This window comes from Actinia tenebrosa, unplaced genomic scaffold, assembly GCF_029948245.1.
Source record: "Actinia tenebrosa isolate PJP-AT-01 unplaced genomic scaffold, QUT_ActTen_1.0 PGA_scaffold4__44_contigs__length_22323623, whole genome shotgun sequence".
In the NCBI taxonomy this organism is placed as follows: domain Eukaryota; kingdom Metazoa; phylum Cnidaria; class Anthozoa; order Actiniaria; family Actiniidae; genus Actinia; species Actinia tenebrosa.
The window spans coordinates 19,678,527-19,695,467 of record NW_028292581.1 but is presented as its reverse complement, the minus strand read 5'-3'; the positions used below and the strand labels follow the sequence as shown (position 1 = coordinate 19,695,467).

Below are 16,941 nucleotides of genomic sequence, written 5' to 3'. Positions count from 1 at the left end.
CCCGGTTGTGGAGTCGAAAAATTTAAATACAATACCATCTTAACAAGTTTTCGGGGGGAAAATCGGCAGAAAATATAGACAGTCGTATTATGCCAGGTCGTATTATGGCCTATGCTTAAGAGAAACCTAACCCTTTTTAAAAATTTAAAAATGGCACTTTGAGTCCCCTGAGCTGGAGAAGAAAACGCGCGCATTTTGGCGGGAAGGTTACCGCCTAATTCCTAACCACACATTTTAATTTTAGTAATCCATAACGAAACACAAATGTAGTTTTTCTGTTATCCCATCATTTAATGATGTTGACATCATTATCAAAATCCCATGGAAAATAAAATCGAATAGTGTGTGTTCAGGGTTTGAAATAAATAATTTGGCAGCTTGCGATTGCCTACGTCCGGTCCCGTTCGGACTCCATCGATAGATCGATAAAGTTGAATAAGGTTGCGTTCAATAGTTTAATCATCTGATTCAAAGCAAATTTCGTGTTTGAGTAGAAAAAAGCTATCAAGAGCAGACACGAAACCTTGGCGTAATGTAGTTTGAAAATAATAACTTTAAAATCCAATTTTAACGATTTATTTTAGTATAGCAGGCGTAGCTAGGTTGGTTAGTGCACGACCATTGGAGCTTTAGAGGTTGCACGGTTCGCCGGATACTCAGGATCTCTATGCGTGTAGCTTCAACTTAAAAGACTTTTAAAACATAGCACCGATGAAGAGATACCAGTTCAGTTTAATACATTTTACCAATACCTTTAATCACACAGAGTTGGTTTTTAAATCAAAGTTATTTAAAATTACAAACATAAAACTTTTCCTGACTTTATTAGTAGGGTATGGGTTCATTGAGATACGTTTTCTAGCTTCATTGAAAAGAATTTACATAGGGTGTTTCATTAAGAAGAAGTACCGAAAAATGGAGATGATCAAGAGGATTTACGCATCGTTTTTGTAATGGGATAAATCCTTCAGTCGCTGTTGCCAGCTGATCTGAAAAATATGTTAGCCAATCAGAATTGAATCGAGCAAATTTTGAATGCAAAACTGAGGTGTCACTTTCCCTTTTGAAATCAGGGATTTCCTTTCCGAAGCCTTTCCGGACGTTGGGATTGGCGAAATTTGCATAATTAATAGCACGATTCCACATCGAATTCAGTCGTACACTTTCAGAAAACATTCGAATAAGCTGATCAGCTGGTGAGTTGAATAGTGAAGTAAAGAAAGTTTTGTATTTATATTGCAATGGTGGGCATGTGTGTTTTCATTTTTTAATTTGCTGGTCAATTTTCACAGGCTTCATGACACCCCCAGTTTTACATGACGTCATTTCTACGTCAGTATTTGAGATCAGCTGGTGAGTCGAACAATGAAGAAAATGAACTGCCTTGTACGTTTGTTTAACAACCTATTTAATGAATAGTACGTTCTTTTAACGGGACGCATTTTGGCTTATCGCTCATGGCATCGACATCAAACCAAACCATTTCAACTTTTCAGTGCCCAATCACTTCTAATTTTGATCCAACAAACATTACCCATCTCCCATCATCGGTCGTCCCAACGTGGATTTCTCTAATTACCATCAACATCGTCACCTCTCCGCCGATCGTCCTCATCAATTTTCTTGTGATCTGGACCGTACTGGAAAATGAACAGCTCAGATCTAACAGTTACTACCTCTTGGTGGCCATCCTGTCGCTTAGCGATCTTCTGGTAGGACTCGTTGTACAACCGCCGTTTGTTGCTTTGCTAGTCTGTATCACAGTCCAGTATTCTTTCCTAGTATGTAAGCTGACCGTAGCCTTTTCGATTTTTGTGTTACTTTGCATCTCATGGACAGTTGTTACCATGGCGATCGTCAGCTTGGAAAGATACCTTTACATCGAGCATCCCCTGTACTATCAAGCTTCAGTCACCACCAAGAAAATGATTATAGTAACGGCAGCTGCCTGGGTTGTGACGGGGACAGCAGTCGTGACAAATAGATTCTTGGTGAACAACTCCTTGGTGAGGCAGCTTCCTTTTCTTCTGACTATTGGTCCCAGCTTCGTCATCATCTTATGTTGCCTCACCAAAATACACCTGACGGCCTTTCGACAGATGATAACCATCGTCGCCCAGCAGCAATCGGTAGCCCAACAAAGTAAGATCAAGGAATACAAGCGTACTTTCACTTTAGGCTTGATTGTGCTTGCATCCGTGGCTTTTTTGTGTCCAATGTTGGTTTTGAAAATCGTAGAAGCTGTGAAGGGCAATAATTGGAGTGATGAGTTCAAATATCTTCCTCATGTTATATATCTCACTGCCGCCCACTTGCAGTCCCTCATCAACCCTATCATCTATTCGCTTCGTCTTTTCGACATCCGTTCAGGCGTGCCTAAAAAACTTTGTTACAATCGCCAATGAACGCGCCATGCCATAAGACAACTCATCAAACTCATCAAACAAGAAATCGGCTTTCATCTTCAAATCGTATATGGTTGTTGTGCATGTATCATAGCTATAGCTGCTTCTGAACTGTAGACTGACCAGCCACCAGCTGAGAACATCAAAAACAGTGATATAAACATTGATATTTTTAAACGCAGGCTGAAAACAATTTCGTTTAAGGACGCTCTTGTTATTTAATGAACATTTATCATCTTTATTATTTTATCGTTTCTTTTAAGGCAGTAACGCCATTGAACTCACTTAGGGCGCACACGCGTAACCTATGGGCTTAAAAAAGATGATAACTGTAAAATAAAATAGCTATGTAGCTTAAAATATATACAATACAATACAACCGGACCCAGGTGATTATATCGTACGCCACGAAATTCGTTTTCTTTCAAACTTACGCTTCGAAGCTGAAAATTTGATTTATTAGCCGGTTACTTGTGGTAAACCACTTATAAATTACCTTCGTTTTTTTTTCGTCCTGATTCCTCCCCTACGAAACGGACAAGTTGCGCAATAGTGCCCAGGGGTCTTCAGGACATTACCCAAGAGATCGTAATTTTATTGCGATAATGAAAGGGGTATTTTGATGAATACAATGCGGAATGTATTTTCTTCCAACGCCGGGGGTGAGGGTGGCCGGAGGGTCGCAGAGGGCTAACTAGACTTTTTAGAAATCTAAAGGAGAGATCAGACACTTATATTTTGACAGGGATCAACACGGGGGGTCACGCAGTAGCGACCACTAATAAAACTTAATAAGGTGGGATAATAAAGAAATATAGTTCTTCTTGGTAGAAGGGGAGAGAGAGTCAGTTAAAAAAGGTGATTTTTCCATTTTACTAAATGCGACTGGAAAAAACTCATTGAAACCAGATAAAAATGGTATCATTAAAGTGAAGGTCACATATTTAAAGCATGGGCACGGCACGGCACGTCAGGGCACACACGACACGGCACGGCACGACACGTTACATTTGTACTACACATTTCAAAGTAATATACTAAATTTGCGTTAACAGTACCGTTAGAGGCAATTGACAAAGGTCTCTATCATTACATTGTTAGTCTCGTTTCGATGCAAGGGCACGACTTTCAGAGATGGCGCAGGGAACTGGAAAGGGACTATTCGTATAAGAGAAAGAAGAGTAAAGCGTAATGGTTGGTATTTTGTTTAGTGATATTTTATTTCATCACGAAATAATTGATTAGGATTCAGATCTAGGCGATTCTGAATTTAGGCGCGCAATGCATTGTTTGCCCAAAAAGTATTTTCAATTACTCGTAAAAGGCTGGGCTCGGTTTTACGAATGGTGGATAGCGCTATCCGATGGATAAATTCTTATCCATTGGATAAGGCGATGCTGCTATCCAATAATTTTATCGACTGGATAAAATTTATCAGCCGTGGGATATCGCTGTTGTCTACTATACCCTTCGTACAAACGGGCCCTGGCCGATAATAATTGCTAATATATGCTTTTTAAATCTTTTTTTCTATAGTTATTTTCTTTATCTTAAAACGTTGTTTTTTTTCAAACCTCAGCATATCTAAGGGCCCGGTCATTATTATTAGAGTCCTAGGCTTTTAAGGGCCGGATCACGTGATTTTAAAAGAATTTGAGGGGGATCAGGTAAATATTGACAGAAATAAAAGGAATAATTAATCCATTAACCTTTAATCCATTAATCTTTATGATCTTGCAACAAAAAATCCTAAAAACCCCCGCCCTAGGTGATAATTGACCAGTCCCAAACTTAACAGAAAAATTTTAACTGATTTGGGCTAAAAAACATTTTAGGATGAGAAATTTAAAAAGAACCTGATTATAACGAGAACAGGTCAGCGTCATTCTAGTACCGTCTACATGGCCTTTTATAAGTCATAAGTAAACTGTTCCTGTTGTGAATGACACGAGTGAAAAACGTCTACGCATGCTCTGAATCCGTATGCAAATTAGTCAAAACATATGTAAATTTGACTTCACAAAATGCCAAAACTTAGTGTCAATGGTTGAAACTTAAGGCTAGTTCTTTCATATTGTGTTTGTTAATACAATATTTTATTGTAAACATTTATTTTCTCACTCAAGCTCTTCACAATTCTTAGAAAACGTGCTAAAATGCACGCATGCGCAAACGTTTTTCTCTAGTGTCGTTGTGAATGAGAAGCCGTTCAAAAGTTCCTGCATCCCAAAAGTTATAAGGTAAGAGACAGACCATTAGACGTTTGAGGGGTGGGGTTTGGCAAAAACCCCAATAAAATTCGAGCACAGCCATGAGGCGTAAAAAAAATTCCTGCACAAAATAAATTGCCTAACACCCCCCCCCTCCCCTCAAAAATCTAATGGTCCGTCCCTACGTCAAAATCAAACGTTTTCTCGCTCATGAGAGACGTCAAAATTAACATGAACTTCTTCTAAGGTCTTGATATGAGTTTTTTGTATTTCTGCTATAATCTAGAAATTAATGTTCTTCTTGTGCTCTTTTGGATATAATTATGGTTTTTTTTTTCGTTAGTATAAAAATAGCTCAATAAAACGTAACACTTTAGGCTCAATTTTATAAAAATAAATTAGAAATTTACGTTTTTTTACTTTACTTATTATAAGACTAGTTATCTCTTCTCTATAAAAATATAGATTTCTGCAGAATATTATTCTCTATAGCATCTTAATAATAATAAAATATATTTAATTTGATATGATAAAAATAATTAAATTTTCCTTCGATGTTCCATAAAACGGAAACGAGTTGTAATTATAGAAATATTTCTTCCAAATTAATCTTAATTTTCAAACAACTGAAAATATGTGCTTTCAAAATAATTGAAAATGAAAATAATTTTCTTCAAAGTAATTGAAAAATTTTTTTTTTGAAATATGGCTCTCAAATAATGATGATTCATAAAACTGAAAATGTTATACTTTCATAGCAAATGAAAGTGGATTTTGTTTCCAAGATAATTGAAAATGTAAAATTTGCTCATTAAAAAATCAATGGCATTTAAAAAATTAAATTGTTTTCTACACAGCTGATCATAAACTTGAATAATTAAGTTTTCGTGATTTGGGATGTTTTGCGTGTCGTTGTTGTTGTTCGTATTATTTTTCGATTGTTTTATGGAATACTGCGCAAAAAGCAGTAGGAATGAGTACCTTTGTGTCAAAGGATGATAAAATGAAGATCACTGTAACGTAGAACTACCACGTTATAGCAGCAGAATAAGTAGGAATTGATGTTTTTCTTGATCTCGATGGAGTATAAATGCGTAGCTTGAGTCTTTTTTGTGGGCACTTCGCAGGTGGTCAACACAATTTGATTCTGAAAAACAAAACAACACAATGACTTCGGGTCGATTTTTTGCTTTACAAAAGACAACGGAATTCTAAACAGCTAACTCCAAGTTTTAGTAGTAGTCTTCCTTTTCTTGGGAAAATACCACATAGGATTAACGCAAGTCAAAATCAACGAAAAGCGTCATTGGTTCTTTTCTAAAAAGACGTTCTTTCATAGTATTAATTTTGAAAATTTTCAGATACGCATGATAAGATAACGGTTATCATTCTGACAGTATTGAAATAATGATTTAAAAAGACCTGCACTAGAATGGGCTCACCTAGCAAAACGCATCCAAAAACAGATCACTAAGAACACTGCATTCTTCAAAATCGAACGGTTCCTGATCCAACATATCTCCAAGAAGTGCAATATATTTTGCAGCCATCCAAATAATTTCTGTCTTGGTTGGTTCTTTTTCTTGTGGTGGTAGTGGAATCAATTCCCTGAGGACTTGGATGTTCATGTTCAAGATATGTACACGGTTTCTTTCTCGAGCATTTGCAAGACGTCTCTGCTTGCTCACGCCTGTCAGCCGCGGTCCACGCCGTCTGGCCTTCTTCTTCTTCTGTTGTGGAGAATCAGGTTCAGGTGAAGAGGCTGGCGGTAGGACATCATCCATGCACACCATATCTAGTGCGTCCTCAAAGGTCGTCTCCATCGTGCGATCTCGTCAAATGAGCAGCTCGTCGTGTCGATGCAGCGCTAAAAATATTCTGGGTTGTTGATTAAAAACAATGGTTTTAAAGGAGTGCCTGGAGATCGTTCTGCATCGAAGAACATCATCGTATAGAAACACAAACAATAGATTTGCGGTTCACGCTAGGCTCTCGGGCACACCTCTGCTTAGGCCTGGAATGAAATTCACTTCCAAATCAAATTAAATTTTGTCTAAGCTATCTCGAACACATGTCAACAGGCACATAGTTGACGATTTTGCGTGATTAACTTTATTTTGACAACATTCCTTTATTAGTTTCACAAAGACTATTGGTTATCTTTGGCTACAACAGGTTCGAACCCTAATCTTTCCTCAAATCATTCTCCTATGTCATATTTACATCAACAACCCTTGTTAACATTTCCAAAACATTCTCAATAATTAAGATGCCTTTGGTTATCCTGTTTATTAAGGCTTTTGTCTGCTGGGCGTATGAAAGCATTCTTCTGGGGGCAGATTAAGTACTAAGTTATATTTCGAGTTCACTGCTCAGCAACAGTAGAAAAAGAAAGTATGCGGGCAATTTGGTACGCGTTGTTTATGGCATTTTTCTGCTTCGGGAAACTATTTCTCTCGATGGGGTGTCACAAAAAGATGCGTGTGGCTTCGCGTGCTCAAATGATGGCCAAAGAGAAAAATAGATAACTAAGTAACATACATTTACGTCTCAAGTACAAACTAAGCTACAAAACTGGCCTGTAAACTATGTACTACACACCTTCATCATTTCTTATTCCGTACAACAGATGTATATCTTTTGTGCTATGAAAGACTTTGGACTAGAAGAATACTTCAAAAAGAGGATTTATCTTATTTAGTGCCTTTTAATCTTGCCGCCATTTACGGGTAAACGTTTTTGTTTGCTCAAAACTAAACGAGATTACAACCGAACAAAAAATCTCCTCACCCATATAATCTTCGATGGGGGAATGTCGACGATCTACAAAACAAACCCTTAACATACTTGACCGATTACCCCATAGAAAATGAGACCTAATCCGCTAGAAAAATTTTCTTTCCCGGGTCTTTTTTTTTTGATTTCTATATCATTAAATAGACGGCGCCTTTGATGTTTCTCTTTACTGAGCTAAAATCATAATAAATGGTTATTTTATTAGGTTATTGTTATGTAAACGATGCATTGTGGAAGTAAAAGGACAGGTAATGACTAGGAGAGCGTAGTATGATCAAGTGTTCTATCGCTACAGGGAGTTTGGTAAATGAGCAGTCTCTCACATTCCATACACCAGGTTCCCTTTTTGCAAAACATTTCGGGTTCGTTCGATTTTTGGTGAATTACAAATGCTTACGGTATCTTGCTGTATAAATTTTTAAAAAAATTATTCTGTATTCTGAGGAATTCTCGAAATGGAACTTAGAATCCTTTGGACTAGAAATTGTGACTGGGAAACTAAATGAATTTTAGGAGCTACTGTTCCTCTTTTCGAGCCAGCACTTTTGACAAAAAGAAGTATTTGTTTTCATTCTTTTAATGAAGAGACAACATAACAGATATCGGATGCAGCTATAACTGAGACATGCTGCAATCATGCAAAATCCAATCCAATGCAAATGAACAGACTAAACCAAACGCTGACAAAATCCCAGGTTAAAAGAGAGAGCGAATCTGTTTGAATTCAGAGCGAACCACAGACTCGCATCACAACCGTTGTTTGTATTAAAATCAATTTGCTAATGAAGTCCCGCTGTTTAGCGAAGAAAAGACTTCTTTCAAATACGAAAACGGGTGAAGGAATGATTTTGTTTGATACACAGAAGATTAGTTACGTATGACACCAGCTACCTGTGTCTGAAGTATTAATATTCTTAAACAGTCATTAACGCCAATATTTTTTGTACTCAAGATGTGAAAATAATTGAGTGCGGATTAATACCGAGTGCTGCCACTTAGAAGATCGTTATACTCAATAAGCGACTCTAGAAGGAGTGAATAATTCACCAATACAAATTCTTGCCGAGTTTTTCGTACGAAGTCATGGAAAACATGAAACATTTCTACACAGGAATCGAGCGACCCCTAGCTGTGTGGGAGTGTGCATGGCAACAGCACAATCATTTCACCATAAATCAAAGCTATATACTGACATGTTGGATTTTGGATTACTTTGCGCAAGGTCTGCAGCTTTCTGCTCCTCAAACATTCCATGCAATGCTTAGGCATTTGTTTGTATTTGGATTGGGGGTATGAATGAGACTGTTAACATGCGGCTAGGCTATATAGTACGGTTGCTTAAAGACAACAATATCTGCTCTTTTACCCCTGCAATAACCAACCAGTCTGTGTAGCAGCGAAGAGCATTTATAAAGCTTTGCTTGCTCAAAAGATTAAGCGATTACAGTCCGAGACTAATAACTAATAATCTGCGTGTCCATTTGGACTACAGGACAATAGCTTGTCTTTAATGCATCTGTTTATATCTTAGACTCCACACCTAAAAAGGACATCCCTGTTGGAATTTTAATAAACATTTAAATAGAAAGACGGAATTGCTGTTTTTTTATATACCAGACTTGTGCTGACTATCTAGAAACGTCTTTAACCAAACATTTGGAAATAGAGTGTCTTTCATTACGGGTAAAACGAGGAGTGACAAAAACAAATTGATACAAATCTCTATACCTGCAAGCGTTGCCGGTCATTTTGTCACGCTTATTTTCTGCACGAATAACGAGAGATAACAATTTTAATCACAGAAAAATAGAAATTCAATTAGAGCAATAACAAGGCAAACCAATATATGAAATAATTACAGTGCAATGCCCTGAAACACTTGCCTTTTGAACTTTGCATGGTGAAGGCGTAGAGATCCGAATCTTGATCTTAACTAAGAGATAAAATCAAAAAAAGGTAGATATGTGATAAAAATAGTTTGAAAAACTAATTATTTGATTTATGAGATTCATTGGCAGGAAAAACTCGAGCCAACCTTTCTAAACGATGATGCTAAGACTGAATAAAGTTTCGCTTAGAAAAAGTAAACAGAGTTAACGGGCTGACGATTTTTTCTTTCGGCCTTATTTCAGTTTTTGAAATATAATTTAGTTTATGTTCATTTTCGTGTTAAAATTTTCATGACAATCAGAAGAGTTTTCGTGACTGCGTGATTAGAAGATTGCTGCCTTAGCTAGGATACTCAACTAGCTCACGATATGACTGGCTGGCTAATGAACTGTTCAAATATCTCGGCGATTAACCCAGGAAACTAAGTTATGGCATTAACAATCAGTGCCAAAAAAAAAAAAAAAAAAAACAGAACAATTTATTACATTGAGTTCGGTTCGGGAGGAGCGAATTTCATCAGCTCCAAGTAGGAAAATCAAAGGTAAAGGACAGAAAAAGGAGTCAAAAATCAAGATATAACACTTCGGTAGCTGGGCAAAGTAGAAAAAATCTTACTACAAGTTTTTTTGGGAATGATTTCATTTGAGGTGGCCATATTATGGGGCACCTCGGGGGGTCCACGTGCATCAAGCCAACCGCTACATTTAATATGTGGAATAATCAGAGGTTTAAACAAATACCTTTGTAAAGTCAGCAAAAGCAGCATTATTTAGTTAAAAAACACGTGGCTAATGAATCGAGTGGAGAGATTGACTTTCCCTGACGCTTAGCCCGCGGCCGGGACAAAACGCCATCGTTAAGCAAGTATGGATGACACTGGCACGGAAAGTACGTTTGCTAACGAGTTTTGAGGTGGTACTTGCTTCTACGCGAGCAGGGATGAAGAGTATAAGATGGTCGTTGTAGTGATAGCTTGTGAAGGCAAGCAGCCATAGAGTCCATGACTGTTGTATGTATTGCTCAAGGGTTGTTGTTCATTTCAAGTATCCCCGTGCAGATGATCAATGCAACTTGGCATCAAACTTCGGACGGGAATTAACCTACACTGAATGTAGGGGTTTTTAGTTTTATTGTCATCGACGTAGCGCCGTTTAACTCGTTTAACTCTTAGACAATTGGCTGTCATTATTCATTGAGAGTCCTTTTAATACTTGTTTTATATACTGCTTTATTCGCGGTTTCCTGCATTCTTAACACTACTTAAACCTTATACTAGACTGTACATATATATGAGTATAATACCCTTCAAGGTGGCATTGGCATTACCTCACACACATGGCAGGCTGCAGCTCAAAATGCCTTTTATTAAGACCCTCACTGCCACTAATACAAAGCCTTTCTCCTAATGCCACTCATCCCCGGATTGCCATTTAATATTGCCGCTATTTTCTTCTAATTAGTTCGTAATAGACCCAACGACGTGTTCATTTGTGTTACGGGTTCAATACTCCAGAGGTCAATTAATTCCTTGTCAGTTATTATCCGCCGCGACAATTGGTTTCGACAGCAAAAGCTCAGTGTCTGCTTTCTTAATCAATACAAAGCTTACACAGCGCAAACTAGAACTGGTCAGTAGTGGCGTCGTGAGGCGACACGAGTCCTGTTTTTGAGTATGAGAGACAGTAATCATTGTGCCAGAAGTGTAGCCATCAGTCTTTAAGAAATACTCGACAAGTAGATGCTATCCTGCTTTAGAATAGCTTTAGAATACTGAGCCCAAAGCTCTGGCAGCACCTGAAATTCAGCTTCGTCAGAAACGATCGTAAAATTATATTTTAATATTTACTTTTTTCTAAGCTAACCAAATCAATATTATAGTTTAAAGACCAAAAACGCAACTTTTTTTTTTTGCAGTCGCTTTTGAATTTCGCGAAAATATTATAGCAGCACAATACCCGGTAGAAGCAAACTGGGTTCGCAATCGGCGCTACACTTTTTATTTTCATAGCCATATTTTACGCAATGAATATCAGAAGGGAACTAAATAAAACCACTAACAAAAGACTAGTTTAACTAATAGTATCCTTGTAAGATTAACGACAAAATTAATAAAACACTAGGTTATCTTCCTTGTTTAGTACAGTGAGGACACTTGAACACTTGTGAGTTTATTTAGGTTATCATTACCTGTTCTATTGTTTCAAACCCTATAAAATATGAAGCATTGAGTTTAAATACACCGAGTGAGCAAGACAAATCTTATTTCCAGTCGATTGGCTCAAGGACTGATTTACAATATGTATAAAAAAATTTTTTAAAAAGTGTTCATAGTTCAAGTGTCCTTACTGTAAAATGGTAACGGCACTTATAGCCGATGACTTACAACTGAAACTGCAGCTTTCATTCCATATTTATATTTATTTATTTGATCATATTTATATAGAAGTCGATTTTTATGGAAAACGGAGGAGAAAAACTTGAGAACCCGCCGGTTAAAAACATTCGAAGCACAGGAGAAAACCATCCTGCAACTGACTTTACTTTCCTACGTACATGATGGTCAGTCCGACGATGGAACCGATAAACAGTGGCGACTGCCGGACGGCGCCGCCAGTTCGCAGGCAATGCTTTATAAGTAAGCATAACGTCTTTTTGAGGGAGAGTTCTGGCTTTCTCTTTTTTTTAAAGAGTAAAAAAGCAACTCTAATTTGAAAAAGTAACTCAGTGAGTCTGCATGCTCACCAATCTTCTGACTATTACAGAGCGACTACCGAGGCTTACCGAAACGAATTTTCAATCAAATTTACAAATCACGTTTAAATTGACGCTGGATATAACATGATGGTGACAAATTCTGGAGTTTGAAACTGTTTCTTGGTATTCCTGATCATAGTCACATGTAAAAAGTAAAATATATGCTTTTAAAGGAAAAAAATATATAAATTTGTTCAGATCCTATTGTTTGAATACTCAATCGTGATTGGCTTATTTCTATGCCGGAAATTTTTCTGGCTGGCCTTGGTTGGTGTAGTCACACTGTAAAGGGTCCTACACTTGAGCATTAAACTAATAGTCGTTTTAAAAGTGAGTTTAAATGCTGCACGAGGCAAAATCGAGTGCAGTATGGAAGTGTGATTTTTAGAGTTCCGCATACACAATCGAAATAAACTCTCAGTGGCCTGATCAACGCCAACTTAAAGCAAGCTGATCAAAGCCGGGGCACTGCGGTAACTCGGTAATATCGATAGAAATTTAGCTTACTAGCCAGTTGGTTTCGCGGAAGGAGCGGGAATCGAAAACCGGAAAACCAGAACAAACCCACTAAGAGAAGGAAAGACCTAAATAAGTATTACTATGCTCACATGTAAATTCAACAAAGACAGCAATGATTTTCATGAGCGCAATCTCTGTTTCAGTTTGCATTTTGGCTTTCATTCCAACCTTATCGTATGCTGAAATCCTCGATTTCGCGATAGCTAGAGAATGAGTCCGAATACAAGTATGATGGCGATAACAGACACTATAGCCATGCTGTGTAAATGTTATTCCTGTTAAAGAGAAAACAAAACTACTCTGGCTATCTTCCACAAATCGAGATTCTAGTCAAGACTAATGTATTTCGAGGGCACGTGGCTGTAATTTTTGAATAGTGGTGTCCTGATAATCATTCTTATTGTTATTGTAAAACCATCAAGTCATTTTCTGGAAAAATCGTCTAGATGAGTCAAATGTTGCGTGGTTCTCGATCAGACTAAACTTGATTTCCGTTTGCAAATGTTTACTTACAACTGTTTCTCCCAGCACTTATCACCGTATATTAGACGCGATGGATAAAAACGTTTGAAGACACACTTGATGTTGAAGAAACTTTTGAAGATTAGGAGAAAAAAACTTTTCAAAACCAAGTTCGTGGAAATTTGAACTTTTGAAGGAGTATAAAGGAATGAGAACCAAAATTCAAGTGTACTTTTGATGCTGCTGTTATTTCTGTTGTGGTTTCACCACGTTGAATCAGATCTTTATCGCTGTACAAATACGTCAGACTAATCCTAGCAAAACAAACTCAAGATGATGTTAAACAGTGAAAACCCACATGTATGTAAAATTTTGGTGATAATTTGATTATCTGTACCACCAAACTCATCAATTTTTCCACAAAAAAAGCCAAAGTTTCCTCCTTTATTGCAAGATCTTTTCTCAATCAGAAAATTTGGAGAATGATATACAACTACTACGATAAATACTCAAATGTATTACACTATTTTCGAAACGCTATCATAGACAAACCCTTGTCCACCGTCAGTAATTCTTGTGCTTTTAAGATAGCTGATAAGTAGAGGTCTTAATCTATTGTTTTCAAACGCCAACGCGCCTTAGGACTGAATCCAGAGCTACAGAACGCAGAACGTACTAAGTGACAGTGCGAGTAACAGCGTCAGTGGCAACACGGTGCCGAACAATATGCAAGACAGAAAGAAAGATGACACTGCAGCGAACGAAAGAACGAAAAAGAAAAAGCGACGATCAGCTCCTTTGACAGGCGTTAGTAAGCTACGCAAGGCAGCCAACGCACGTGAAAGAGAACGAGTAAGAGTTTTGAATAAAGGTATCGAACTGCTTAAGAGTATCCTTCCAATAGATGAGTCAATTGTCAAGCCCACAAAGACCGATATTATTTGGATGGCTGCAAGGTACATCTACGAGCTGAGGGAAATGTTGCACGAGAGTTACTCTGGTCGATCGTCGAGTGGAAGCGAGGAGTTCGAAGAGTTGAGTCCTATATCAGTTGGAACTGCACAAGAATGCATCAGTGATTTATCGGATCTAGAATCTCTAATGAACATTGATATTGACGAGCTTGTGACGTTCGAAAAGGAACACCAAATATTCTTCTCTGCGGATACTTACGAGTTTTAGTAATATGTTCACTGTTCAATGTTCACCTTTTGCCACGGCAGTTTTAGATTTGTTTGAGGGTCTTACTTACTGATGAAAGCAGGTCAAGAGGATTAGACAGGGACCAGTTTACACCGTGATTGCATGAACAAGTGACAAACATCGAGTATTCTTTCGAATTGGGTTTCAGTGTTTACCTCATCGTTTGCCACAGTTTTAGAATTGTTTGAGAGTCTTAGTTACTGACGAAAGCACGTCGGAGGGATTAGAGAAACAATCAGTTACACTGAGATTGCATTTAAAAGCATTTTTCAGGGAGCTAGAAAGGAGCGACAGAATTTTACCCCTGGGTCAGTTCCCGAGGATGAAATTTGGAGTCTAGCTTGTTTTAAATTAATCGTTCCTGATCAAGGAAGAAGGCAAGTATATCAGTGATTGTCAGCTGAGCTGAGAACATAAAATGCCATGAATATGATCCTAACCTGACTGCCCTTGGGTCTTATCGATAATACCCAGCCTAATACTTCATAAATGTTATCAATACCTATCAGATAGCATTTCCCGCCAACACAGGGGACCGGCTAAATATGATCTGCAATCAATGATCTCCAGAGGGTAGCAAAAAGGGGTCGACATCAATTCATTGCTGAAGCTTTAGTATTGATTTACGAAGATAGCAAGGCCTTAGAATAGTAGTCGAACGGTGGTCTCATCAGTTTTGTTGGTCAATAAGGCCAGATCGAAAGTACGAGCCGATTGCTTATAAGATGCACAAACGTTTAGAATAAGGTACCGAACTTTACCAAGAGAAAATGAAGTAAAAGAAGGAATCTCTGGTATTTATGCTCGTAACCATCATATAGTCACCGTTTGAAGCTATTTTTAGAATTATATTTGCCATCGTTCGTTTTTCTGCGCGCGCTCCACGTTTTTTGCTCACGTTTTTTGAAAAACAATAAAACATGAGCCAACCAGGTACAGCGCGCGCAGTGCGCGGTGCAGAAAAACGAACGATCAAATGATGATTCTAAAAATAGCATCAAAGAGTGCTTATAATGGGGCGAGGGGATTCCTTCTCTTATTCCATTTTCTGTTGACTTTACTCTTTGCTTTGTGTAATTTTAATGTAATAAAAATGTAAAGTGATGGAAGGTTGATATTAATTGTATTGCATTATGAAAAAAAACTGTACAGCAACAAGTCAGCATGTGAAATATAATGTACTGTAAGTCTACAGTGTGAGTACATGAGTACATTTATTTGTTTTTACACAGAAATAAGAACCTATTTAAGAACCTAGACAGCCTAAAATTGTGTTAACTACCATTAAACAAGAACCTGTTTAGGCTAACTCTAAAAAATGTAGGTTCTTACTCGCGGGTTTTTACTGTATTTCTTTATGATCCCCCCTTATTAGTGGTTGCTAAGTACTGTGGTACCCTCTTTTATACCTGTCAATATTTATCGTATTCCCTCATTCTAATGGTCCAAAAAATAAAAAAGAGTGGCAAGGCATAAAATAAAATGTAACGAGATGGAACGGAATGGTTCCTAAAAAATATGAACAGTAAGAAAGCATTCGATCATAAATCATCAGCTCCGGTAAGCGGTTAGTAAACGACCCTAGAATACCAAACACAGCCAAGAATGAAACAATCGACTACACTAGAAACAATCGCTGCCTGGTGGGCCATGATTTTTGATTTATCTAGCTGGAGTTAATATTTGAATATTTGTCGCGATCACTACTGGTAACTTAAAGATAATCGCTAAAGCTGCACTGGACGAATGATCGCTAGCGATATAGCTTCGGTGGCGAATCAAGACATGAGTGAGTGAGGACTTAAGAAAGTTAATATCCACCATTTCAAAATACTTTTGTGAGTAAAGCCTGAGAGAGCTAGACCTACTGAATAGGCATCCAATAATGAATCAAGCAGAGTTTCTTCTCGGATCGATGTAAAGTAGCTCGCATGTAAGCTGTGTGAACTGCTGCTGATCGTGCTAACTGGCCAGCCTAAAACAGCAATTATGTACGTGGATGCAATTTGTGAGCGGGACTTTTAAATCGTTTTCTTTTGAAGAGTGTAACTAGTGAAAGGGATCGACAGTTAGATAATTGAGGGGAGTGGGTTTTGCAGGAATTTATGTTGCTTGATATTCCTTTACTGAAAGGAGAGGTTGCGCGATGTTTTTTTCGTAGGTGAAGTGCTTGCTCTATATTTTTTGGGGGATTTAAGCATCCCCCCCCCCCTTCCCCCCTCAATGATAGTCCGCTTCTAAGGTGAGATAATAAAGAAAACACACAATAAATACATGCATATTGTGAGTGTCTATTTTGTATATGTAGACATGCGTGTTAATGGACCCTCTCATCGAGAATAGACCCAAATAGACACTAGGCAGTAGACATTTAGTGTGCATATATAGGCATAATAGACACACATGCTTGTAAACATGTTTTTGGGATTTTTACTTTTTGATCATTAAAAAAGGACCATACTTCCAGACACCGAGTGCTGAACCGTCGTATGGCAGCGCGAAGCATTTACGGCTACGCCGGAGATTTCGACCCCGACACCGCTATCCGAAGATTTACAGACTGACCAGGAAGCTCGGCCGAAGCCTAAGGGAGAGGTTAGTCGGCCCCTAGACCGTAGATGATTAACCCCTTGCTATGACCAGCATACTCAAAAATCGTGATTGTCACGCTGATGGTTTTGAACGCATTACTCACTCCTTTC

The 16,941-nt window shown here is 37.9% G+C and overlaps 3 protein-coding genes across 3 annotated transcripts; 2 read left to right on the top strand and 1 right to left on the bottom strand.

Annotated features, from left to right (window-relative positions):
- Positions 1–1,457: 1,457 nt before the first annotated feature.
- LOC116306750 (adenosine receptor A3-like) lies at positions 1,458–2,405 on the top strand. The gene has a single exon (XM_031716841.2). It carries the CDS (start codon positions 1,458–1,460, stop codon positions 2,403–2,405), a length of 948 nt encoding a protein of 315 aa, XP_031572701.2.
- Positions 2,406–5,332: 2,927 nt separating this feature from the next.
- LOC116306751 (helix-loop-helix protein 15-like) lies at positions 5,333–6,588 on the bottom strand. Its single transcript, XM_031716842.2, has 2 exons — positions 6,058–6,588; positions 5,333–5,762 (listed from the first exon to the last, which is right to left on the bottom strand). Exon 1 carries the CDS (start codon positions 6,436–6,438, stop codon positions 6,058–6,060), a length of 381 nt encoding a protein of 126 aa, XP_031572702.1. The 5' UTR covers positions 6,439–6,588; the 3' UTR covers positions 5,333–5,762.
- Positions 6,589–13,727: 7,139 nt separating this feature from the next.
- LOC116306755 (uncharacterized) lies at positions 13,728–15,344 on the top strand. The gene has a single exon (XM_031716849.2). The coding sequence runs from the start codon at positions 13,763–13,765 to the stop codon at positions 14,216–14,218; it is 456 nt and encodes a 151-aa protein (XP_031572709.1). The 5' UTR covers positions 13,728–13,762; the 3' UTR covers positions 14,219–15,344.
- The last annotated feature ends 1,597 nt before the right edge of the window (positions 15,345–16,941 follow it).

Excerpts from the sequence above, each read along its gene's own strand:
- LOC116306750 (XM_031716841.2), top strand. The coding sequence starts at position 1,458 with ATGGCATCGACATCAAACCAAACCATTTCAACTTTTCAGTGCCCAATC.
- LOC116306751 (XM_031716842.2), bottom strand. The coding sequence starts at position 6,438 with ATGGAGACGACCTTTGAGGACGCACTAGATATGGTGTGCATGGATGAT.
- LOC116306755 (XM_031716849.2), top strand. The coding sequence starts at position 13,763 with ATGCAAGACAGAAAGAAAGATGACACTGCAGCGAACGAAAGAACGAAA.